At 39.4% G+C, this 25,754-nt stretch overlaps 1 protein-coding gene across 2 annotated transcripts in view; it reads right to left on the minus strand.

The window, feature by feature from the left end:
* Window positions 1-328: 328 nt before the first annotated feature.
* Rft1 (RFT1 homolog) overlaps window positions 329-25,754 on the minus strand; it is a 47,432-nt gene continuing 22,006 nt past the window's right edge. The window contains exons 8-13 of one of the 2 annotated variants that reach the window (XM_003480096.5): window positions 23,851-23,901; window positions 22,831-22,961; window positions 21,367-21,511; window positions 14,184-14,289; window positions 1,264-1,513; window positions 329-956 (exon numbers count right to left, since the gene is read on the minus strand). In XM_003480096.5, coding sequence (XP_003480144.2) covers window positions 789-956; window positions 1,264-1,513; window positions 14,184-14,289; window positions 21,367-21,511; window positions 22,831-22,961; window positions 23,851-23,901 — 851 coding nt within the window. In that variant the 3' untranslated portion in view covers window positions 329-788. The remainder of the gene's footprint in view (window positions 957-1,263; window positions 1,514-14,183; window positions 14,290-21,366; window positions 21,512-22,830; window positions 22,962-23,850; window positions 23,902-25,754) is intronic. The other variant, XM_023561715.2, reaches the window with a different exon arrangement.

Genomic DNA, 25,754 nt, shown 5'->3' on the forward strand with positions numbered 1-25,754 from the left:
CAGAAAAGCTTCAAATCTGCATTTCCTGGGTTTCTCACATTTTTCTTCTCTAAAAACGTAGAACATAGCACTGATATGGGGAAAGCCAAATTCCGGGGTGCACTCTGATCTTGTAGTGTCTACTGAGCTTCATCCTCTACCCTGTTTTATTTTTCATTTTGAGACAAGGTCTTGCTAAGGAGCCAGATGCTAACTCAAATTTATGGTCCTCTTGCCTCAGCTTCCCTCCAGTGCTGGGATTATAGGTGTGTACACTTTAGAGTCTGATACTTTCCTTATTTTATTAAAGAAACTAAATATACTTATTAAGAGTAAATGGTTATACCTCTTTTTCTTGGCCAGATTTTTTTTATTGTTTATTTTTCTTAGCAAGATAATTATTAACATCCACAATAGTTTGTTGGAACACATAGCTCCAAATTTCAATCACATCTAACAGGGATTAGTTCATTCATAAAAAGGAAAAATGCAAATTCAAAAAACAATAGTGAAAAATATGTCTATTTTAAAAGGGTCTTTCGCTCTTCACTTAAAAATGTAACTCCTGAGGCTGGAAATTTAGCTCAGTGGCATAAGTGCCTGCCTAGCAAGCATGATTATGAGTTTGATCCCCAGTATAAAAAAAAAAAAGGTAACTCCTCCTTCAAATGGAGGTCAGGGACTCATCCACGGTTCTCACCTACTGGATAGCACACTCCACTTCAGACCCATCATCTGGGCTTTTGCACAGCAATGTATTCTGCCCAAAAACTTCCTCAGTTGGTCCAGATGCCAAGGCATCTCCACACTCATGTCATTTTGTCAGCAAGTCTGGACACACCCAGCTGAGTCCTCAGGAAATTGATGAGCTTGGTCTCTGTGAAGAATGCTGTCCCCAGAGAAACTCCCAAGCACAAGGCCCCCACAGCAATGTGTGCCAGTCTGGCAGGCCAGCCTTGCTCACAGCAGAGGAACACCTGGGGAGAGAAACCACTGTCACTGCTTGCCTCCTCAGTCTGTACCACCTCCCTCTGAAACAAGCCGGGAAGGTGGCTATCATTCCAGCTTTTAAGTCACATAAAAGGCCAACCGGGCACCTACTCTCTCCCCACTGGTAATATCCTCTGTGACACTTATCATAAGATGATGCTCTAGAGGCCTGGTGGGATAAAAGGCGGCAAAGACTTGTCCAGCTGGCTCAGACAGGGTGGGAAAGGGAAACCTAGCAGGAGGGACAGTGGAGAGACTGCAGAATCATGTGGTGTGCAGGCTGCAGAGTCTCACCTCTGAAATACCAGTGATCCCACCGGTGAGGGCAAATACTCCAAGGAGGACAGGCGACAGGCACAGGCCAGCCAGGGGTCTGTGGGGGCTGCCTTGACAGTAGCGGTGGATGAAGCAAAGGCTCTGCGTGATTCGAATGCCCATGTTAAAGCAATTGGCCCATATGAAGCCCACGCTGCCACACCAACGGGTCAGGAGATAGGACAACACCAGGAATGAAGACGACAGTGCCAGCATCATGAAATTGTACCTGGAGAAGAGACAAGCAAAGCAGGACAGTGGGTACCTTGTTCTAGGACAAGCTGCTACAAAAAAGTGGCCATGAACATCAACTCACAGAAAGAACCTGAGTACCCATAACATATAAGTCCAGATGAGTTCATATAATCCAGGTTTTCAAATACTGAATGCTAGATAGGTAACAAAGAAATGTCAGTGTCACCTTCCTTCATTCTTGAAGAGAAAATAAAATGAACTCAAGATATTTATGTTCTTCAAGGACAACAGTTGATTATTTAAGTGACACTTCATAGTCAAAACACACAAAAATCCTATCTAGCCTAAGTATCCAACAGGAAGCCCAAGACTGTGACCTGGTAACACTTATATATTGGATGCTAATGCTATAGGAGGTAGGGTGTGGTAAAGCTGGCTGGGGAAAAGTAAGTGGGACTTGTCAATTATGAGGTTCCAGGGTTGCACCAGACAGTTCCCAGCACTCTGTACGTAGAACTTCTTGCAGGTTCCTATGAGACGAGTCCTGCATATGAAGATAAAAATGTCACAGGGCGCCCACTATTGTGACTCCATGGCAGCCCATGCTGTCTTTCACACACAGGAGGTACTTTCACTCTTGCTCTTTTTGTCCTTTTTTCTTTTGTTTGGCCAAGTCTGCTCTGCAGAGGCAGTTTTTCCTTAGCCTTTTACCCCTCTCTTTTCAAATAAACTTTTGGTACCATCTTTGGCTTGTTTTGTCCAATTCTTTGTCCAAGGGAGGAAGAAACTTGAGTATGTTTAATTGGTGAGTCATTTCTTTTTTTTTTTTTTTTTTTTTTTTTTGTTAATTGGTACCAGGGATCAAACTCACGACTGCCTGTTTGCAAGGCAGGCGCTTATGTCACTGAGCTAAATCCCCAGTCCCTTAATTGGTGAATCATTTCTAAAGAAACTGGCAGACACCACTACTTCCGTGACAGGCCCTGTGAGGAACGCTGAGAACACACTAGTAAATGAGCACATGTGGCCCTTGTCATGTGAAGCTTGGATCTGTTTAACAGACAAGGAATCAACAGAGAGGGTGAGGAACTTGCCTAAGCAGTAAGCTGACACTCCAACCCAACTCCTGGTCTAAAACTAGTGTCTCGTACCACTTCCCTGGAGACATGTAGCATCCTGTAGTCCTGGACAATGGGCCTCACACAAAATGAGTAAGAGCGCCTCAATGAACTGTGAGCATGGAGCAAAGGCTGAATCCCCTCTATTCCAGACTCCCACACAATCTTTCTCCATGGTATAGATCTAGGGTGCCTTGTGTTCTGGAACTAAATGACTATGCTACTTGTCTCACTTCTGATTTCAAGGCAGCGTATCACTTAGTCACCTTCAGTTTTCTGAAAACAAAGGGACCCAGTAACAGCAAATATAAAATAACTGCCATAGTCCTCCAAGAGTATATGGCATAAAGGCTGGGGATTTAGCTCAGAGGCATAAGCACCTGCCTTGCAAGCAGGCGGTCGTGAGTTCGATCCCTGGTACCGATAAAAATGAAAAAGACAAAAAAAAAAAAAAAAAAAAAAAAAAAAAAAAAAACCCAGCTAAAAAGAGTATATGGCATAGACATAAGTCAAATTCTCCAGTGTGTGGTTTGGCCTAGCTCATAGCAAACACTCTATAAACACTGTTATTGAGGGAAGCAAACCTTTTAGACCACCAAAATATGTCCACTGGGTCAAGCCATCATGTAGGTTCTCCCCATGAAGAGTAGTAAGAAAGCTACTGAGACCTGTGACCCAGGAATGCCTGCTGTAGGTCTGTGGGCTGACAAAGCACAGGGTGCTATAGAAACATGCTTTATCAAAGTGCCTAAGATTGCTGCATCTCACACACACACGCATGTGTGTAGATAAAACTGTGTATCTGTAACCATATCATCACATGTAATATTATGGTAAACATAAATACTCTAACGGGGAAGGTGTGATTTTGAGAGGAATCTCTTTTCATGAAGAACAGAAGTACAAGAGCTTATACTTTCATAATGGAAGTTTTCTCACTAACTACTAATCAATAACAGGTTGGCCACTTCATAACAAGCCATGGAAGGTGGGAACCACCAAAGAACAATAGTTTGATCTATTTTTCAAAAGAGAAGCAGAGATATGTAATGTCACATTTTAATTATTCTATTTTTTACAATTGTTGTAAAATTGTTTTTGAGATAAGAGTCTTGCTATGTAGTTCAGGCTGGCCTTGAACTTACTGAGATCTTCCTGCCTCAGCTTCCTGATGGCTGGGATTAAAGGCATGCAAGACCAAACCCAGCAGTTTTCTGTCACTTTATTTATTTTTTATACTTTTATCATTTTTTGGGTAATTTGTCACTTTATAAGAAATTATCTCAAATTAAAACAAGAGAGTCCATCTCACCCAAGAAAGTATGACCATCATCAAGAAAGCAAGGGCCAGGGATATAGCTCAGTGGCACAGCACTGGTTTGGCAAGGTCCTGAGTTTGATTTCTGGTATCAAAAAAAAAAAAAAAAAGGAAATCAACCAATAACAAATGCTGCTGGGCCTGTGGGGGGAAAGGAACCTTTCTCAACTATTGGTGGGAGTGTAGACTGGTGCGACTACTATGGAAATCAGTGTGGAGGTTCCTCAAAAAATAGGTCTAGAGGTTCCATTTGATCCAGCCATTTGATTCCTGGGTATCTTTCCAAAAGAATGAAAAGCATCCAACCACAGTGATATATTCATACCTGTTTATAGCCACACAGTTTGTAATAGCTAAATCTTGGAAACAACCCAAATGCCCATCAACCGTGGAATGGATAAAAACAGTATCATTTGGGCTGGGCCTGGCAAACTATACTAATTCTTAAGAATTTAAGCCAAAGATTTTCTTTTATGATTTTTAAAATTAAATTTATTGGCAGATTTTAGGTATACATGATGATCACATTCATCATAGGGAATTCGTACTTGTATATGATATAACTTGATTCTTTTTTTCCCATTTTCTCCCCTCCCTTCAAACTCTTTCTCTTCCCCTCACTTTAAAAAAAGCCATAGATTTATAAACATGCAGTTATCTTCACCCAAATTCAAGTAAAATACCACCAATAAATGAAATTAGATGGGCATGGTGATGCAGTAATCCTAGCACTGAGGAGACTGAGGCAGGAGGATCACTGAGAGTTTAAAGCTAGCCTGGGCAACATAGTAAGTTTAAGACTAGCCTTGACTAGAGTGACATCTTGTCTCAAAAAGCAAAAATAGAGCTCGGGAGCTGCCTGTGCTCCGCCTTGTGAGATGAAAGTGCGCGTAGCAATTTCCACCCCATGGGAACCCTTGGCATGTTACTTGGAGACTAGCAGGGCTCCACCCAGCATCCCCTGTCACCGCAGAACCCACAGGAAGGTCCCTCTGGGCCCACTTGGGCCCCACCCAGTGACCCCGAGTGGCTGGGAGCCACCTGGTAAGGTCTGTCTAACAAGCTCCACTCAAGTGGGGAAACTCCCTGCAGTAGAGATAGATATTCTCAACCTAAGAAACAACAGAGACCTGGCCTTCAGCTTTCCTAAGGGAATATAGGAAATGATAAAACCAAAGAGCGAAATAAAATCTCTATCCTCCAGCCTATTCCAAGCAGGCCTAAGAGACACGGACACAGAAGAAACTTAAGCCATATAGCTGAAACTCTTGAAATGACAGCTACTGAAGTAAAGAAACAACTCTTGGAAGCTATGAAAGAAATCAGATCAGAAATAATCTCCCAGCTAAAAGCAGAAATGATAAATGCAATGAAAGAAATGTTGAACACATCTAAAGAAGACAGTTAAAAAATTAGAGGAACAATGCAAAAAGCAATATAAAAACCTTGGAAAGGAAACCTTGGATAAGCAATATAAAAAATGAACAGAATGCATGAAACAGATTCAAAGAGATATCCAGGAAATCAAAAATTCCATCAAAAGTTGGCAAAACTGCCTCAGTGAAAGTGAGGATAGACTTTCAGCCCTCAAAGACAAGATTGCAGCTCCTAAACAGGAAAGGAAAGACCTTTTAAAAATAATAAGGAATCAGGAAATAATGATTCAAACAGCTACAAGATGATGCAAAGAAAAAGAACATAAGATTGATAGGTATAAATGAAAAAGAAGGTGACAACACAAATGATATAAAGAGGCTATTTACAGAAGTAATAGCTGAAAATTTCCCAAATATGAGAATGGAAACTGAGATATAGACAAATAGCCATCACCAAAATAAAACTACATGCAGACATATAATAATCAACATCCCAGAAATCCAACATAAGAACAGGATATTAAAAACTGTTAGAGAGAAGAGACAAATCACCTATAAAGGAAACCCTATCAGAATCATAACAGACTTCTCAACACAAAGAATGAAGTTAAGAAGAGCATGGAGTGAAGTATTTCAGAACCTAAAGGAAAACTACTTCCAAACCAAATTGAAATACCCTGCAAAACTGCCCTTCAAAATTGATGGAGAAATAAGATACTTCCATGACAAAGAACAGCTAAAGAACTTCATGACCACAAAACCAACCCTGCAAAAAATACTGAAAGACATTCTAGATAGATACAGGAAAAAACCACTGAGCAAGACAAACAATAAAATAGAGGGGAAAGATAAAGAGTCAACAGCAGAAAGATAATATCAAAAATAAATCAGTATTATACCAGTTATAACCATTAATGTAAATGGCCTCAATTCACCCACTAAAAGAAACAGACTGGCAGAATAGATCAAGAAACAACATCCAACCATATGCTGTATACAAGAAACCCATCTAACCCAAAAGGAAACTCATAGACTGAAAGTCAAAGGATGAAAAACAATACTTCATGCAACAAGAATCCAAAAAACAGCAGGGGTAGCTATTCTGTTTGCAGACCATGTGAACTTCAAACCAAGAATGATCAAAAGAGATTTAGGGGCTGGGGATTTAGCTCAACGGCATAAGCGCCTTCCTTGCAAAGTGTGTGGTCGTGAGTTCGATCCCTGGTACCGATTAAAACGAAAAAAACAAAAACAAAAAAAGATTTTAAAAAATGTTATTATACACTAGTTAGGGGGAAACTTCAAGAGAAAGAGATAATAATCTTAAATATATATGCACCAAATTCAGGAGCACCCAACTATACAAAACAAATGTTAATAGAAATGAAAAATCAAATAAGCAATAACACAATTATAATGGGAGATCTTAACACCCCACTGACATAAAGAAACAGATCAACTAGACAGAAAATCAGCAAACAAATAACAGAACTGAAACACACCTGTGAACAAATGGACTTAATGGATGTGTAGAGTGTTCCACCCAAAAACATCAGAATGTACATTCTTCTCAGCAGCACATGGGATATTCTCTTAAAATAGACCATATATTAGCCCCTAAAACATGCTTAAATAAAAGCAGAACAATTGAAATTAAGCCATGCATATTATCTGACCATAGTGCCATGAAACTGGAAATTAATGATAAAAGAAATTGCAAAAACTCCACAAACACGTGGAAATTGAATAATACACTTGAGCAATCACAGAGGAAATTAAAGAAGAAATTAAGCAAGATCTGCAAGCAAATGAAAATATAAATACAACTTAATGGAACCTGTGGGATGCAATGATAGTTCCCAGAGGAAAATTTATTGCAGTGAATTCTCACATCAGGAAAACAGAACAAACATAAATAAATAACCTGATGCTACACCTCAAACATCTAGAAAAAGAAGAGCAAGTCAAGCCCATGGCCAAAAGAAGGGAGGAGATTATAAATATCAGAGCAGAAATCAATGCAATAAAGACTATGAAAACAATAAAAAGAATCAATGAATCAACGAGTTGGTTCTTTGAAAGAATAAATAAAATTGATAAGCCCCTAGCCATCCTTATTAAAAAAAAAGGAAAGAAAAAACTCAAATCATGCAAAGAATGAAAAGGGAAAAATTACCACAGACCCTGTGGAAATACAGAAGATCATCAATACCTGCTTCAAAAACCTGTACTCTCATAGGTTTGATAACAGAGAAGAAAGGATAGATTCCTAGAAACATATGAATTATAAAAGCTTGATCAAGAAGATGTAAAACTGCTGAACAACCCAATTTCAATTAATGAAATTGAAAATGTAATTAGAACCTTATGAACAAAGAAAAGCCCAGGTCCTGATGGATTCACTGTGGAATTCTACAAGGAATTCAAAGAAGGGGGCTGGGGATTTAGCTCAGTGGCATAAGTGCCTACCTTGCAAGCAGGCAGTCGTGAGTTTGACCCCTGGTACCGATAAAAAGGAAAAAGACAAAAAAAGAAATTCAAAGAAGACTTAAGGCCTACACTCCTTAAACTCTTCAATGAAATTGAAGGTGAAACAATTCTCCCTAACTCATTCCTGGAAGCAAGTATTACTCTAATAACAAAACCAGAGAAAGACCCAACTGAAAAAGAGAACTCCAGGCCAGTCTCCCTAATGAACATAGATGCAAAAATCCTCAATAAAATAATGGCAAACAGGATGCAGCAAATTATCAAGAAGTAGTGAAATTATTATTTGCAGATGACATGATACTCTACATAGAAGACCCCCAAAACTCCACTGAAAGACTCCTAGGTATAATAACAAAATTCAGTAATGTAGCTGGATACAAAGTTAACACTCAAAAATCAATAACATTCCTATACACCAACAACAAACTCACTAAGAGGGAAATAATAGAAGCCACACCCTTCACAAGAGCATCCAAAAATAAAATACTTAGGAATCAATCTAACAAAAGAAGTAAAAGATCTATTCAGGGAAAATATAATACCCTGAAAAAAGAAATTAAAGAGGATCTCAGAAAATGGAAAGATATTCCTTGTTCATGGGTAGGAAGAACAAAGCCATTCTCCCAAAACTGTTATACAGATTTAATGCAATTCCAATCAAAACACCACTAGCATACCTCATAGATCTAGAGAAATCATTCCTAAAATTCACCTGGAATCAGAAAAGATTTAGAATAAAAAAGGCAATTCTGGGCAAAAAAGGCAAGGCAGGAGGCACCACAATCCCTGACTTAAGTTATACTACAAAGCTACTGTAATAAATCAGCATGGTACTAGAATAAAAACAGACCTGAAGATCAATGGAATAAATTAGAAGATACAACTACAATTACAAACACTCAGCCACCTAATCCTTCATAAAGGGGCCAAACACGTTCACTGGAAGAAAAACAGTCTCTTGGGGCTGGGGATTTAGCTCAGCGGCATAAGCTCCTGCCTTGTAAGCAGGCAAGTTGTGAGTTTGATCCCTGGTACCGATAAAAAGGAAAAAGACAAAAACAAAAAAGAAAAGTAGTCTCTTTAATAAGTGGTGCTGGAAAAATTGGCTCTCCATATGCCAAAAACTAAAACTAGACCCACCATGTACTAAACTAAAGTCAAAATGGATCAAAGGTCTAAATATTAAAACAGAAGCACTAAATCTGCTGGAAGGCAAAGTAGGTAGCAATCTTGAAGACACAGGGGTAGGCAGAGAACTCATGAACAAAAATCAAACTGCACAGGAAATACTTCCCAGAATCAATAACTGAGATCACATCTTATTAAAAAGCTTTTGCAAAAAAACAAAAACAAAACAAAATCCTCTTTAAAATAAAAAGAAAAGGTTTTGCATGTCAAAAGAAATTTCCAACACAGGTGAAAAGAAAATCCAACATGGAAAAAATCTTAGTCAACTGTCATTTAGACAAAGAACTTCTATCTAGAACATATAAAGAATTAAAAAAAATCAGACCCTCGAAATTCAAAGACCCAACCCAAAAATGGGCATCTGAGATGAATACACCTTTCTCAGCTAAAGAAATACAAATGGCAAATAAATATATGAGAAAATGTTCAACATCATTGATCATCAGAGAAATGCAAATTAAAACAACATTGAGATTCTATCTCACTCCAGAAAGAATGGCCAGGATCAGAAAACTACCAACAAGAAATGCTGGAGAGGCTATGGGGAAAAAGGAACTCTTCTGTACTGTTGGTGGGAGTGTGGACTGATGCAGCCACTGTGGGAATCAGTCTGGAGGTTCCTCAAAAAGCTGGGAGTGGAGGTCCCATTCGATCTAGCTATTTCTCTTCTGGGCATCTTCCCAGAAGACCTGAAAACATCATACCACAATGACAAATATGTACCCATGTTTATAGCAGCACAATTTATAATAGCCAGATCTTGGAAACAACCCAAATGCCCATCAACTGAGGAATGGATAAAAAAAGATGTAGTATTTTTATACAATGGAGTACTACTCAGCTATAAAGAAGGATCACATTGAGGCCTTTATAGGTAAATGGATGCAATTTGAGAACATACTCGTAAGTGAAATAAATCAAACTCACGTGTCAATACTGCATTGCCTTCCTAGTGTAAGAAACTGAAAGAGTAAATAAGATAAGAAATCTTCAATAAATATTGCAAATGGGTAAGAAACTCCTCAAAGGGGAAAAATTAAGTCAGATAGAGAAAGGAGAAAAGAAAGAAAGGAAAGGAAAAAAGATATAAGTTGGTATACATAAGGTAAGATAACTAAGATGATTGTACTACTAATTCTGTTAGTTCTTGAGACAAAACAGTTAACATTCATAGGATAAGATCAATTTTATAGGGCTGGAGATTTAGCTCAGCGGCATAAGCACCTGCCTTGCAAGCAGGCGGTAGTGAGTTCTATCCCTGGTACCGATAAAAATGAAAAAGACAAAAAAAAAAAAAAAAAGATCAATTTTACATGTTTATATCTGGTAACTGGAGTAACTCTTTTGAAGAAAACTATGCAAACTAATAACCTTAGTTATGTATGTTTCTACCACCTTGTTTTGAAAGCCTATATTGTTATGTTTGGGGCTTTTTGTTATTATTATTTATTTTGTCCCTTTTGCTTCTTGTTTCTATGTTCTGTTTTGTTTTTCTATTACAGAAAAGACAGATGTACATGTACAGGTTTATACATGCCTAGAACTTTTAAAGAATTTACAAGAATTGATTTTATTTATTTTAAAAATTTATTTATTTATTTACTGGTACCAGGGATCGAACTTATGACTGCAGGCTTGCAAGGCAGGCATTTATGCCACTGACCTAAATCCCCAGCCCTATTTTTTTTTTTAAGAATTGATTTTATTACATGTGATGGTATGAACAGCCACTTTGTTTTTTTTTTTAAATTTTTTTTGTCTTTTTCCTTTTTATCGGTACCAGGGATCGAACTCACGACTGCCTACTTACAAGGCAAGTGCTTATGCCGCTGAGCTAAATCCCCAGCCCCTGAACAGCCACTTTGAAGAAAATGACATTATTGTAGCCATTGCTGATTTTCTATCATCTTGTTTTGAAGTCCAATAATCTTTTATTCTTTGATTGGTTTTAGTCTTTTTATATTCATTGATTTCAGTATTTGTGAAGGTATGGACAGCTATTTTGAAGAGAACAAAAGACATTATGGTAGCCACTATTGATTTTCCTGTTGTCTGATTTTTTTTTTTTTTTTTTTTTTTTTGTCTTTTTTGAGACGGGATCTTGCTATGCAGTTCACTTTGTAGCCCAGGTTGGTCTTGAACTCAAAATGATCCTCCCACCTCAGCCTCCCAAGTGCTGGGATTACAGACATGGGTCACTACGCACAGCTCGTTGTCTGGTTTTGAACTTTCATTCTTTTGTTTTGATCGGTTTTATACTGTTTTGTTTGAATTCATTGTGTGTGAAGATATGTACAACTATTTCGAAAAAAACAAGAGACATTATGCTATCTACTGTTGATTTCCTGTTGTCTTTTTTTTTTTTTTTTTTTTTTGTCTTTTTCCTTTTTATCGGTACTGGGGATCGAACTCACGACTGCCTGCTTGCAAGGCAGGTACTTGGGCCGCTGAGCTAAATCCTCAGCCCCGATTTCCTGTTGTCTTATTTTGAATTCCTGTGTTGCTTGCATTGTTTTGTTCTGATCTGCTTTGTTCTGTTTTATTCTTCTTAAAATAAAAAATATAAAATATCACTTTATAAATCAAAGCAAAATTATTCATCAGTCAATGACTATTCTACAAAGTTTGGCTAACATAACCAGTAAATTAAGCCAGAGATGGTGGCACAGCTATTTAGGAAGCTAAGTCAGAAGGATCACAAATTCAAGGCCAGTCTGAGCAACTTAGTGAGCTCTGTCTCACAATAAATAAAAAGGGGCTGAAAATGTAGCTTAGTGGTAGAGAACTTGTCTAGCATCCATGAATCCTGGATTCTATTGCAAAAAACAAATAAAAAAGGTAAAATTATTTACAATTATTTATTTCTTCATAGTTCGCAAAAGAAACTGATTTAAAATTAGGCTTGCCAAAAGACAGGAGGTCAAGGGTGTCAACTTCAGTGCCAACCCAAGCATTCCCCAGTAAGTACTAGCTGAATACATCAAAATACAACCACATAAAACAGCCTCTGCAGCCATGAAAAGGGTGGCACTGGCCTAATGTGCTAACATGAGAAGATCAATCATCCTTCAACACTCAAAGTCCAACAAACTTGACAAAGAAGCTATCAATCTTGGGCAACTAGGCATCCAGGCCTCAGTTTAAACACTATTGGGTAAGAAAGTCCCACCTAGCTTACCCAATCTAAAGGACCCAATCACTCACTATGCAATCCTGTTTTACATCTCGGCATAGTACACCCTCCTTTCTTCTATTTTTCCTCTTCCTTCCCTTCCCCTGCTCCTTTCCTCCATTCCCCTTCCTTCCTATCCTTTGAAATACTGGGGGATTTAATTACTGAGCTACCTCCCTAGACTATTTTGAGACAAAGTCTCACTAAGTTTCTGGCCTTAAAATTGTGCCCCTCTACCTCAGCTCCCAAGCAGCTGCAATTACAGCCACGTGTCACCATGTCTGGGTATGTACTTTCTCCTTTACTCGTTTGCTATCTGCCTCCCAGCTCATTAGCTCCAGAGAACAGAGATCTCATTCTTATTCTCAGCTACATTCCTAAAACTTAAAACAATGCTTGATGGAGAATAAGTACTCAAAATGATTTGTCAAATTAAACAAGACATGTTTAACAAAAAAGAAGACATTTCTTCTGCAACAGTGAAAAGTCCATCAATCAGATGTGTTAGCATTTCATAACTAATCAAATACTGTTTTTATTAGGAAAAACAATTGTTAACCTGAAGTTGGTTGAGGAAAATCCCATTTTTGCATCAATGTATTTTATCAATTCAGAATCTGAAATGTTCAATGTGAACATTACAATTTATGTAAAAATTAATAAACTACCCAGCGCTAGTACTAAAACCTTCATGGCTTTGTTTAAATTCACAGGGATGAAGGAAATATGAGGGTCTGTGATGACCAAAGTGTTCAGACCAGGGCAGGATGCTAGGGACAGGGCCAGACAGAATGGGGCAGCTGTGCTTTGTATGTCTGAAGTTACACACTTCAAGCCATGTTTAGTCTTAGGAAAGGAGTTACCTCATATGAGAATTACATTAGATGGTGCTCCGGTCCTTGCTTTTTCTGTTTCCTAATGCCATGAAAACAGCTGTCTATATACTATCAAAATTCCAACACAACAAACCTAAGAGTTGTTTCTTTTGGTTCAATGCAATATAAACCGACAGAAATCCATTTATGCCCATATTCCCTCATGATTTGGTTGCAGATTTTTTTTTAATATTGTAAATGGATTTAGTGTTGATACACTCTCTCCACAGTAAGGCTACTATAATAAAATTTCCTTCAAAGTGGTAGATTCCGAGTCTGGGATTTTTCCATGATGCCACAGAGATGCCACTTAGCATGTTTTAAATTATACTTTAAAATTATTCAGTGTGCTGGGCATGGTGGCATAGCTTTATAATCCCAGCATCTGGGAGGCTGAGGTAGGACAACTGCTATGAGTCTGTGGCGGCATGAACTACACAGTAAGTCCAAGAGGCCAGCCTGAACTACATCACAAGACCCTGTCTCAAAAACAAACAAACAAAAACTATTCACTGTGATGGGAGGCTGAGATAGGCAGTTTTGGAGTTTGAAGACAGCCTGGGCAATTTAGCAAGACCTTGTCACAAAATAAAATTTTATAAAAGGGCTAGGAATGTAGATAGTAGAATAGTTCTTGCTTAGCATACATGAGGCCCTGGATTCAATCCACAGAACCACAGGGAAAAAATAAATAAATCAATGTGAGAAGTAACTTTGAAATAAAAACATATTATTTTCAATGTTAAACTTTTTCATCTATAAGGAGAGAAGTAGATTTAAAGCAACTCTGTAGCTATAGGTCTAACTATTAAAAAAGCCTATCCATTTACTTATTGATTGGGCTAAGTAAGGAGATGGAGAAATGGAAATCTAGATTATTGTATGCTTGACTCACATACGTGGACATACATGACTCTTCAGTGAGGCTATTTCTCCCTTCACAAGGGAAGCAGACAGAACTTGTTGCCTCCTAGCTCTGCCATGGAGGCACTAAATGAATCATGCCAGTGCAATGTAGATTTCAGAGAAGGATCATGCTACAGGGGCTCGTGTTGCTTTGAGAGTCATATCGGTAAATTTGTTTTCAGAAGGAAAAGAAAAAGGATTGGCAGGTAGTTCATTTTGGCCAAAGAACAAGATGAGACATATACCTTTCAGGTTACCCACCTGTCAACCTCCTCTTTACTCATGGCAGCAAACGTGAAACACTCGGTTACTCCGTTGATGGCAAGCAGGAGGACATAGAGACAGTAGGAACGCAGCAAAACAGGACCTACAAGGAAACAATCCACCAAGGCTCCAGAGGCCGAACAAGAGGCCCCTACGAATTCTCAGCTGGCTGAGGCTCAGAAAACACCAGAACCAGGTCATAGGACCTGCTGGTATCAATAAGCAGACTATGTGCCCACTAGAGGACTCAGGTTCCACAGCACTGACTAAAATAATCTGCTAAAACCAGAAGGACAGCTACGAATAAATGTTCAGATCTCTTGCTGACCAACTAAAAGCTTATCTGGGCAGCAAAATCTCTGCTCACTTAAACCTGCATGATGAGGCCTACTAATCAGAGCACTTGAAGACACTAGCAGCTCTGCATATTTAGGGAATCTCAGCTGAGCAAGTCTTGAAGAAAAGGCCCTCAGAAAAACCAGAGTCCAGTACCTGCAGTAAACTACTGAGATGAAACAGTCACAATCTGCAGTTAGAGCCAGAGCCAAAAATGGTACTTTTTCTAAAACAATTACATAGATAACTAATAAGCTTCAGAAAGGTCTGCTGACCAGAGAGCCAACTGTCCTGAAGTGGCAGGCCTGTGGTGGGATGTCAGGCCTTTTTGTGATGTGCAGAAAAGAATGGGCATCAACATAGATAGAACACAACATGACAATTCAAAGTGCTAAATAACATTACAAAACTCCTATCAGGGAATTGAGAAATGTCACGTACATGTGTTATGACTTATATCTAGCTGTTCCCTCAAAACCTCATTTGTTCATAGCTGGGGCTTTTCAGAAGTGGCTGAACTACAGTGCATGAACTTCGATTATGAGTGTGTGATAAGTGGATTAATCCATCGAATGGTTTAGCACAGTTCTGGGTGTGAATAATGAGAAAGCTCTCCTGGGCTATCCATCTAATAAGCTTGTAACCTGGGTGGAAAAAAAAGGGAAGGCAGAAGGATGCTGCATTCTGCCTGCCCTGCTACAGACTGTTTCTCTTTTTCTATGCCCCTCTACCATGCCATCCTACCTTGGAGCCAGCCAACTATGGGCTAAAATCTCTACACACTGTGAGCTAAAATCTTTCCTCCTTCAACTTGTGCAGGTTGGGTATTTTGTCTCAGCAATGTAAAAGTAAGTAAGAAAGATTGTGCAATGAGAAAAATCACTAAGACTGCACATATCAATTCCTCACAATGAATGTAATCATTATACACCACAAACATACCAATTTAAAAAAGACTTTCTCAACCCATAGTTTTAAAAGAATGAATAGGATGTGCACATAGAATAGGTAGCATTGGGGGACAGAAATAGTACAAAACAGAATTTCAAACAATAAAATGCATGACTGCTATCAAGAAGTAGCATAAGGGGCCAGGCGTGGTGGCATATGCTAGTGCTCAGGATTGTAGCAGGATTGCTGCAAGTTCGTGGCTAGCCTCTGTTACAAAGAGAGTTTAAGGTCAGCCTGAACTGCATAGGGAAACCCTGTCTCAAAAAGACCAAAACAAATAAATAAATGCAGCAGCATGACAACACAGGAGGACTGCAGCTCAGATTACACTGAAAACATAGCAAGACCTGGACTCTGAATAAAAAATTAAAAAGAGCTGGGGACGTAGCTCAGTGAAAAGGGTCTGGGTTCAATCTCTACTACTATATATATATATATATATATATATATATATATATATTTTTTTTTTTTTTTAAAGTAGCGGCGGGGGCTGGAGATTTAGCTCAGGAGCACAAGCATCCGCCTGGCAAACATGAGGTTGTGAGTTCAATCCCTGGTACCAAAAAAACCCACAAAAAAGCAGCAGGGAGATAAGCTAACAAGGGAAGGGAAGTATACTCTTCTGTCTTACCACGTGGGCACAGGAGAACCTAGGCCTTGAGCAGAACAAGTGCTGATACCTGGAGGCTGATTTTTATGCTGTTTTCCACTGCAAAAATTATTCACCAAAACCTCTTTGTCAAAAGTATATAAAAGTAAAGGGAGCCAGGTATAGTGGCACAAGCCTGTAATCCCACCACTCAGGAGGCTGAGGCAGAAGGATTGCCATGAGTTTGAAGCCAGCCTGGGCTATCTAAGTAAGTTCAAGGCCAGAGTGCACTACATAGTGACACTCTGTCTTAAAAAAAAAAAAAAAAAAAGAGGATTGCTCCATTCTATTTTTTGTTTTTAACCCACAGACCAGAAAACAGGAACTTTGCCAATGGAATAGATCTATCTCCTTCCTTTAAGAGGACTGTTACCAAGAGATGGACAAGTAATTTCTAATAAAATATATATTCAACCTACTACCCAAAAGTTCCACCCAACAGAGATGACTATAAATCTTCAAAAAAAAAAAAAAAAAAAAACACTTGAGAAAAACATTTGTGCCAGGCATAGTGGCTCATGCCCATAATCTCAGCACTCCAAAAGCTGAGGCAAAAGGATCACTGCAAGTTTGAGGCCAGCCTGGACTACATCATGAGACCCTGTCTCAAATAAAACGAAACGAAACAAAACACGATTTATAGTGATTTTAGGCATCATAGCCAAATTTGCCAATAAGAAAAGGATAAACTAAGAAGAAATATTTCTCAGTAAGAAAAGAGAAAAACTACTGATCAATATATGAATATCAGAAATTTTATACTGAAGGAAAGAATCCCAATACAAAAGCATATATATGATTTCATTTATCTGAAATTCTTTTTTAAAAAAGTAATACTAGCACTAAGGAGGTAGTTAAGTATAGAGAGCTTGTACTCAGTCACGTGTTTGATTCCTAGCACAAAATAAAAATAAAGACAGAAAGAAAAGGGAAAAGGAAGGAAGGGAAGAAGGGAAAGAAAGGAGGGCCAGCTCAGGCCCTGTCTAGCAGACAGATAGCCAGACTAACCTAATACAGAAATTAAAACCATGATTGCGTGTGAGATAGAGGGGGCAGTGGACTGAAAGGGTCCTGAAGAACTATCTAGGGTAATGGAAATATTTTTATAACCGCTTCTGGATGTTGGCTACATAGATATATGTAATTGTCAAAACTTAACAAACTGTACTCTCAGAAAGTAACGTTTTACTTTAGGTAAATTATACTCAATAAAGAAAAAAAAACACAAAAAGAAAACGAGGGGAGATGCAAGTTCTGAAGTCTCAGAATCTGGGACACAATCAGGGTTTATGAAAGCTGTTTAATATGAAAGATCCCTATACTGTAGAAACTCTATTATATAGACCACAACATTACAAAAGAAACATTAACAGGTGAGCACTGATGCCCAGCAAAAAGCTATTTTCCATGGCCCTTGCTCCATCTTGTATGTTATCATATCGTGTTGCATTTCATCCCTGGAGCCTCTGAGGAAGGCAGATTACAGGTCCAGTTTCAGGAGTGATTACAGGGGAGGAAGCAGGGAGCAGGCAGTCCCGCTTCTCTCTGTCCTCTCTCTGGCAGAAGAGAGGAATTGGGTCCATCTCACCTGGTAACAGAATGCTCACAGTCTGTGGGCGCCCATCAGGGTGGACAGTGTGCTGCTCAGAGTCATAGAAAACACAAACCTGACATGAAACAGTAACTCAAGTAAAAAGACTTGGAGCCAATTTGGGGAATTCAAAGATGGAATCACAAACTGTGGGTTGAATCGAGAATGTTTTGGGTTGAATTGTTTCCGATCAAAAAAGATGTGTGCAATTCTAACCCTCAGTACTTCAGAATATGATCTTATTTGGGAAACAAGTTCTCTATGTGGTATTCTAGTAAAATGAGATCATTAGGATAAATACTGGCCCAATAACTTGTGTCTCTATAAAGAGAGGAAATATGACAGACAGAAATGCACCAAAGGAAGACAAAGTGAAAACACCCATGGAAAATATGGTCATGTGACTAGAGTGACACAAGTATAAGCTGAGGAATGCCAAACACCGCTGGCAAACACCACAGCCAGAGGGGCCAAGGAAAGCACCTTCCCTAGAAGCATCAGAGAACTTGTAGCTCTGCTGACACGGGGATTTGGAATTTTTAGCCTCCAGAACTGGGAGACGATACATTCCTATTATTTAAAGCTACTCAGGAGTGGCTGGAATGACTGAGTACAGCACTTGCTTTGCAAGCATGAGGCCTAGGTTCATCTCCAGCCCCTCCTAGAAAAACAAAAAGTCACTCAGCCTATGGTACTTTGCTATGGCAGCCTTAGGGTAGGAAAGTAATGTAAAGGAATGGTGAAGAAAAATGGTTTGTAAAAGGAAAGGAGCAAGAGATAAGTACCTAAAAGATAAATCTTGGAAGTTCAGTGAATTTTTTATTAAATTTTTTTAAATTTTTAAATATTTTTAAATTTTGTTTTGGGGGGTTTTTCTGTTTTTTACACAGGGTCTTGCTATGTAGCTCAGGTGGCCTTGAACTCACTATGTAGTCCAGGCCAGCCTTGAATCTTCCTGCCTCAGCCTTCTAAGTGCTGGAACTACAAGCATGAATCACCATGTCTGGCCTATTTGTTTCTCTTAAGAATGAAAAAGTTGAGATGGGCATAGTGGTGTATGCCTGTATACCCAGCACTTGGCAGGCTGAGGCAAGAGGACTGTCATGAGTTTGAGGCCAGACTGGGGTACACAGGAAGTTTGAGGCCAGCCTGAACTATCTAGTGAGACAGTGTCTCAAAACTCCCCCTAAAGCAAACAAAAAAAAAACAAAATACACAAAGAATAGAAGAGTTAAATATAAGAAAGGTTTCTCAAAAAAGCCTCCAGAGTACTTACAAAGTCTCTAATTACATGCTGTGTGAACCCCAAATAATGTAGGACAAAACCACACCCCTACACAAAGTTCTGTCTAACATTTTTTAGACAGATCCAACATTTGGAGATGACCAGTGTTGGTCACAGGTAAGCCTACTTCAAAGGTGAAAACTAAGACAAATGTGTAACTTAGGGTCATTGGGGACAATGGTGCAAACTGCACTTTCAAAACCGAAGTGATGGGGCTGGAGCTTGGTGTACAGCTCAGTGGTAGTGTCTGCTTAGCATCTGTGAGGCCCTGGGGTTCAACCCCCAGTACTTACATGAGTAAGTCAATAAATAAAGTGATGGGGTTGAGCATGAACAGTTGTTATTTTTTTTGTTTGTTTAATCCAGGAACAACATCTGAATAATGTCTAGTTTTGTGAATTATTTACATGATCCAAAAAGATCACTGGTTTGGGTTAGAGACAGCAGTAGTGTTACTGTTTTCTGACAGAAAGTCATTTGAGTGCACAGCACTAATCTGATAAGACAGGAATGAGCAAGGAGAGGCAGGCTGGTGTGGAGAGGGAGAGCCAGCAGGCACCCTGTGGCGAGGCAATGACCCTACTAAAAGCCACATGGGTTTTAGGCAGAGTAGAAGTCCGGTCAAAGTGAGAGGAAATGACACCTTGGATTCAAATGCTAGAAGATACTGTTGCAGTGGCACTGCGGGACCCTAGGCCAGACAAGAGGACAATGGTTCTGAACAGCCACACTAAACCACATGGTTTTGGTTTTTGTTGTCTTAGACAAGTCTTGCTGTACAGCCCAGGGCGGCCTCAAACTTGCAGTGATTTTACCATCTCAGCCTCTCAGGCTCTAGGATTATAAGATATATACTGCCATGCCCAGTTCACACGTGCTTTTAAGAGAATGAGAAACCAAAATCATTCTCAAGGCTCTGCTTTCTCTGAAAAAGAGATTTGGAGAGCTCCTTTTTGAATCTAAAATTATTAATGACTTAGAACACATTATCTCAGAATTTAACCAACTCTGCCTTTTCAGTTGATAAACCTATTATCAATGTTCAGAAGTACGCCAGCACCTCACTTAAATAAAAGGACAACAGATGAAAGCAGTTTATATTTCCTCTGTGATTACCATGAGTACATGATGGGACATCCCTTCTTGGCAATACCCTATGACTATGTCATAGTAAAGGTTGTTGCCTGGTAACTGCTTTCTAAAGGGGCAGAGCTGCTATGAAACTTCTGAGTCCCCAGTCTCTGTACATAAATTTACTAATGGCTTCCTAATGAGGCTTCTCTGCAGTGGCCTGATAGGGATGTACTTCTCAAAGCACGGCCCCAGGGAGCTGCAAACCACTTCACTGGCTTCAACAGCAGGTTTCTCCAAAGTTAATAACCTTTGCTATGGAGTAGAAATTTGGCTTTTTTTTTTTTTTTTTTTTTTGGTGCCGGGGGTTGAACTCATGACCTTGCACTTGCCAGGCAGGCAAGCTTGTACTGCTGAGCTAAACCCTAGTTCTTTTTTCTTTTTCCTTTTATTTTCTTTTTCTTCCTTTCTTTCTTTTTTTTTTTTTTTTGCCTAACACTGAAGTTTGAGCTCATTATAGTGACAATTAAAACAGGCCAGTGAACTTGTAAAACGGTATTGGACAAAGCCCTTTATTTTGAGAGGGAAGGGAGAAAGACTCTTCCAGGTGTTTGTCTAGTGATTTGAGGAATAAAAAACATCTTAGCTAAATCCAAGATGAAACATTGCAAATGGACTGCTAGCCTACAGCCCAGTACATTTTGAAAATGGTGAAGTCCTCAAAGATGAGCAAGAGATTCTTGGTGGCCTGGGCACCATGTATTTCAATGTTGGACACATTCAACATTTTTCTTCTTCAAAACCCAAAAGTCAGTGGATTAAATATACCATTTTATTTGCAAAAATCAATTTTATTCTCTGCAAATGGTTCTGGGTTATCCTTCAGAGGTTTTTATGCACCAGGCCATGAGATTTATATGGCATGTACTATCTTCAGATGTGTTTAGTACCAAGCAGGAGCTCATTAGAGCCTGCTCTCTGCCTCCTTCCCTTGTCCAGAGGAAGCATGAGCAAGTGCTTGGCAAAACACACTTGAAGTCTGAGAGGAAAGCAGGGAAGATTCATGACAGCTACTCTAGTTGAGGCTGAACAACTGACTGTCCTAGTGCAAGGCCCTGACTATACCCTCAGTGCGCATCTGACACTGAGTGACAGAACAGAACCACAAATCCAGCTATCCAAGAATTCTCACTGCATGGACTCATATGTCAATGGTATGTGCACGAGTTCTTGGATTCTATGAGACTCTATTTCTGCTCATAAATTAGAACAAATCTGACAAAATTCAAGTGCGTACCTGATCCTGAGCTAAGCATGGCCCCTCCATAAATATCTAGAGCCAGTTGAGAATAGGCAAAGCCAAAAACAGTGATGGTCAGGCCAGTCAGCAGGGCCAGCTTGAGCAGAGACTCCAAAACTGCAGCGGCAACAGCAATGTCCTCCTGGGCCAGGAAAAAGAAAAGGGAGTTGAGTCATGAGCTAAAGAACTTTCTCTCTCACGACTGCCTTCTCCCTGCACTGTTTCACAGCTCACCCAGCTGAGTGGGGGCCTGTTTTTCTTCAGTCCATCTTTGTTTTTATGACAATTAACAAATGAAAGAAAAAAGGTAATTGTGTCTTCTTAGGTGAGAAGGGGGGAGTTTAGTTTCCAACTCATTTAAGATGAATTATTCCAATTTTTGCTTTGATATTTATTTATGTCTTTTGAGGTAGGATTTCACTGTGCAGTTCAGGCTGGCCTTGAGCTCACTTGGTAGCCCATGTGAGCCTTGAACTCACAGTAATCCTTCTGCCTCAGCTTTTGCTTCTCCCTCACAGTAATCCCAAGTGCTAGGATTACAGGTGTGCAACACCATGCCTGGCCTTGGTATGTATTCATAATAAATAGCAAGTTTTTGTCTAGGCTAGCCAGATCTGTGCTTTAAAATGACAAATATCTCAAAATTCTGATGTCACTCATTGTATGGCAATATTCCTAAATCAGACTGGGAAACAGATTAGCTCATTTTGAAATACTATTCGTTAATTATATTTGCAAAATATTTTCTAATACATGTAAGAAACAGACATAAGTTGCTTTGAATTCTGAAGTATTAGACATTTTTGTTTTGGAAAAAGTAAAGAAGCTTCTATACGTAAATACTTGTGGGGTAAAATCACTTCTACAGTGACTAAGCAGAGATTCTCAGGGTCGGAATGTGTCACTGAGCATGGCACAATCTGCAAAAACCTTCAACAACTGATGGGGTAAGTTCAGCGACCATGTTCTTTCTTCTCCACAGCCTAAACTGGCATCATTTGGTTGAGAATCTGAGGATGGGAGAGGCTGCTTTATTCTTACACCTATGACATGGTCATAAGAGGGTGTCTGTGCTGCTAGAGGGTTTGGAGAGGACTGAAACAAGAGTAAGGTTAGGGGCTGGGGGTTTAGCTCAGCGGTGTAAGCACCTGCCTTGCAAGCAGGCAGTCGTGAGTTCGATCCCCGGTACCGATAAAAAGGAAGACCAAAAAAAAAAAAAAAAAGAGTAAGGTCACAAACAGAACAAAGGTGTGAGACAAAAGGGACAGCCAGGGGAGAGACCAAAGGTTACGAAAGAGAGATGAGCTCTGGGTCTGGCCATTAGTCAGAGTGTGATAGAAGAATGAAATCTAAAAGAAAAATTCAAATCAAACGGAAGGGAAACAAATTTCCTCATTTCTGTTTGTTGTGCAACCAGATGAAGATTCGTTTTAGAAAAGATGACATGAGAATCAAGACTACCTGCTTCTGAAGTGTGGCATCCTTTTTCCTCTCCAGCACTTTAGCAAAGAATAAATAAAAACTCTCCTCTATTGGCTGGAAAATTAACCTGGCCACAAGGGAACCAAGATTATTGACTACATCATATATACCTACAAAACAAAAAGGAAAACATAACAACTATATTAGTTTTTCTACTTTAATTTTCACTGTACTATTAACATTTTTCTAATTTAATAGGTTTATTAAACTTTTTAAAAAATCTTGAGATTTATGCACAACTGAAGAAATAATAGAGATTTCATGTACCTTTTACCCAGCTTTCTCAAATGACAACATCATGCAAAAACTATAGTATGGCCAGATGTGGTGGCGCACGCCTGTAATCCTGGCAGTTGGGAAGCTGAGGCAGGAGGATCACTATGAGTCAAGGCCAGCCTGGGTTACAAAGTGAGTTCAAGGTCAGCCAGAACTGCACAGTGAAATCCTGTCTTAAAAAGACCCAAATAATCCCCCCCCCCGAAGACAAAAAACAAAAACAAACACTATAATACAACCACAACCTGACACTGATATAGTCAAGGTACAAGATGCCTGTATTACTAGTACTTTTAAAAATAAAGGTCATTAAAGCAAAGTTGATTTTTTTCTACTTTTATATCCATTATTTTGAGATTATATTAAAAAGTAGAAACAAAAAATCAAGAGAGATTTTTGTAACTATGCCGGTAAGATACAGTTTATTCTCTCTTAGCATCCCTTTAATCCTAAAAATGACCTCTGCAGGAAGCAGGGGAAAGGCAGAGTTTCCAACAAAAACACTGTCACTCAAGTCACTTGAGAGGGCACAGTTTATTTGCTGTATATATTTACAAAGTCCCACACTTTACAATCTTTGGCACTCATTTTTGCACAATCTGTGTTTTGTTTAATTTTCAGATTCATTTTTTCATTAAATGTATCAAACTACAGAGGAAAATATTAAGAAAAATTTATTAATAGTATTCACCTTAATTAAGATACTACAAAATTTTATCTTACCCTGGTCACCAAAATTTAGTATGTTAAAAAATGTCATCACATATCGCTCGCCTATAATAAATAGAAAAGCAAATAATTAGCTTTTAAATGCAGACTAATTTCTTGTTTCATTTTCTCTTACCATGTATCAACTTTTTCTGTTGATGAATACTCTCAAAGAAGAAAAATCAAATGAAGACACATTACTTGCCCTAATGCTGATTTCAAATAGTATAATAATAATTTGGAAAGTGTTGAGGGCTTTATTGATGGCAAATCTCTAAGCCACTTAAATTAAAAACCAACAACTAATAACACTAGTCTAATACATTAAAAATATTGGGATATTACTAAAATGTCAATAATGAAAATGATCATCCCAGGTCTTAAGGAGGTCAAAAAATCAGAGTATAAACAAAGAATGAAAATGTCCATGAGTATGGGCATGGGCTCCTTTCAATTTTCTCTAGGGCAGACAGTGCTCTGGAGGCCCAGTTCATCACTGAAATATTAAGGCAGGCTAATGCCTGCAGGGCCACTGGAGCCCTCAACCCCTATCTCCGCCCCCACCCCTGGCTTTTGTGATTTCTTGTTCATGAGGAAAAAGCACTGAGATACAGTACTAAATAGTGACCACAGCCTCCAAGGTCAAATCCTCATCTTCTAACAAAAGGAAAATGAGAGGCTAGGTTTCCATCTTCTCTCAAGTCACTCCCCTCTGATCTTGTCTCCTACAAGTGTGTGTGGCAGGAACTGTGCTAGTCTTCCCAAGCCTGCATCTCTGTGCTTCTCTGACCATCTTCAAGACCAACCGTTTCAGCTTCTGAAAATGAAATCATCTTCCATATCTGGAGGTTATGCAACCAAGGATTCAACCAACTGCTCATTAAAAAAAAAAAAACAACCAGGTATGGCAGCATACATCTGTAATTCCAACACCCTGGGAAGGAGGATGGCAAGTCTGAGCCCAGATGGACACTTAGTGATTTACACAGACCCTTGTCTCAAAGTAAAAACTAAGAAAGGTCTAGGGATATATCTCACCAAAAGTGATTTTAACTTAGTTTCTTTTTTTTGATGTACCATCTTGCTATGCAGCCTAGGCTGCCCCCAAATCATGGTGATTCTCCTGCCTTTGTTTACCAAGTACTGGGAAGGATTAAAGCCATGCTCAAGTTATTTTCAGAGCTGTAGTTTTTACGGGTGAAAAGAATCTGGAGTCCCAGTCAGGCTACTTCTTTACTTGACAGCCACGAAGAGAGGTGCCTTGAGAAGTTCCTAACGGCCCTCTGCCATGCAACCAGAGTGGCCCAACTGTGAAGGAAGCATTAAGCACTGCATTCAGGCCAAGCTCAGGAAGCTACCATATATAGCTAACTAAACCTGCTGTTGCGAACACATGTCTAGCTATTGCAATCCAGCAACCAATTGAGAATCATCATTTGGAGTACACTCATCCTCTCAAACTCATTAAAATCGTTCTTAAAGACTGCAGCCCTTCCAGGGGGAGAACCAGCAGCAGCTCCTGAGATACATGCCATGTTGGAACTTAGGACACTGGGAAGCCAAGCAAGCACTTTCCTTCCCTAGTAAGTGGTGGCAGTGTGGCAGACTGCGGCCCTTCCAGGGGGAGATCCAGCAGCAGCTCCTGAGATCCACGCCATGTTGGAACTTAGGACACTGGGAAGCCAAGCAAGCACCTCCCCTCCCTGGTAAGCGGTGGTGGTCTGGCAGACTGGGGCCCCTCCAGGGGGAGAACCCTCAGCAGCTCCTGAGATCCACACTGTGTTGGAACTTAGGACGCTGTGAAACCAAATACCAGCCTGCCTCCCTGCTAAGCAATAGTGAACCTACTGCTACATGGCCTGGAGTCAAATATCCCACTCTCCCCCCCGCCCCTCCCCCCACCATTAGCAAATGAGAAC

This window comes from Cavia porcellus, unplaced genomic scaffold (genome assembly GCF_034190915.1).
Source record: "Cavia porcellus strain 051 isolate PalLab524CR breed Dunkin Hartley unplaced genomic scaffold, mCavPor4.1 scaffold_10, whole genome shotgun sequence".
In the NCBI taxonomy this organism is placed as follows: Eukaryota; Metazoa; Chordata; class Mammalia; order Rodentia; family Caviidae; genus Cavia; species Cavia porcellus.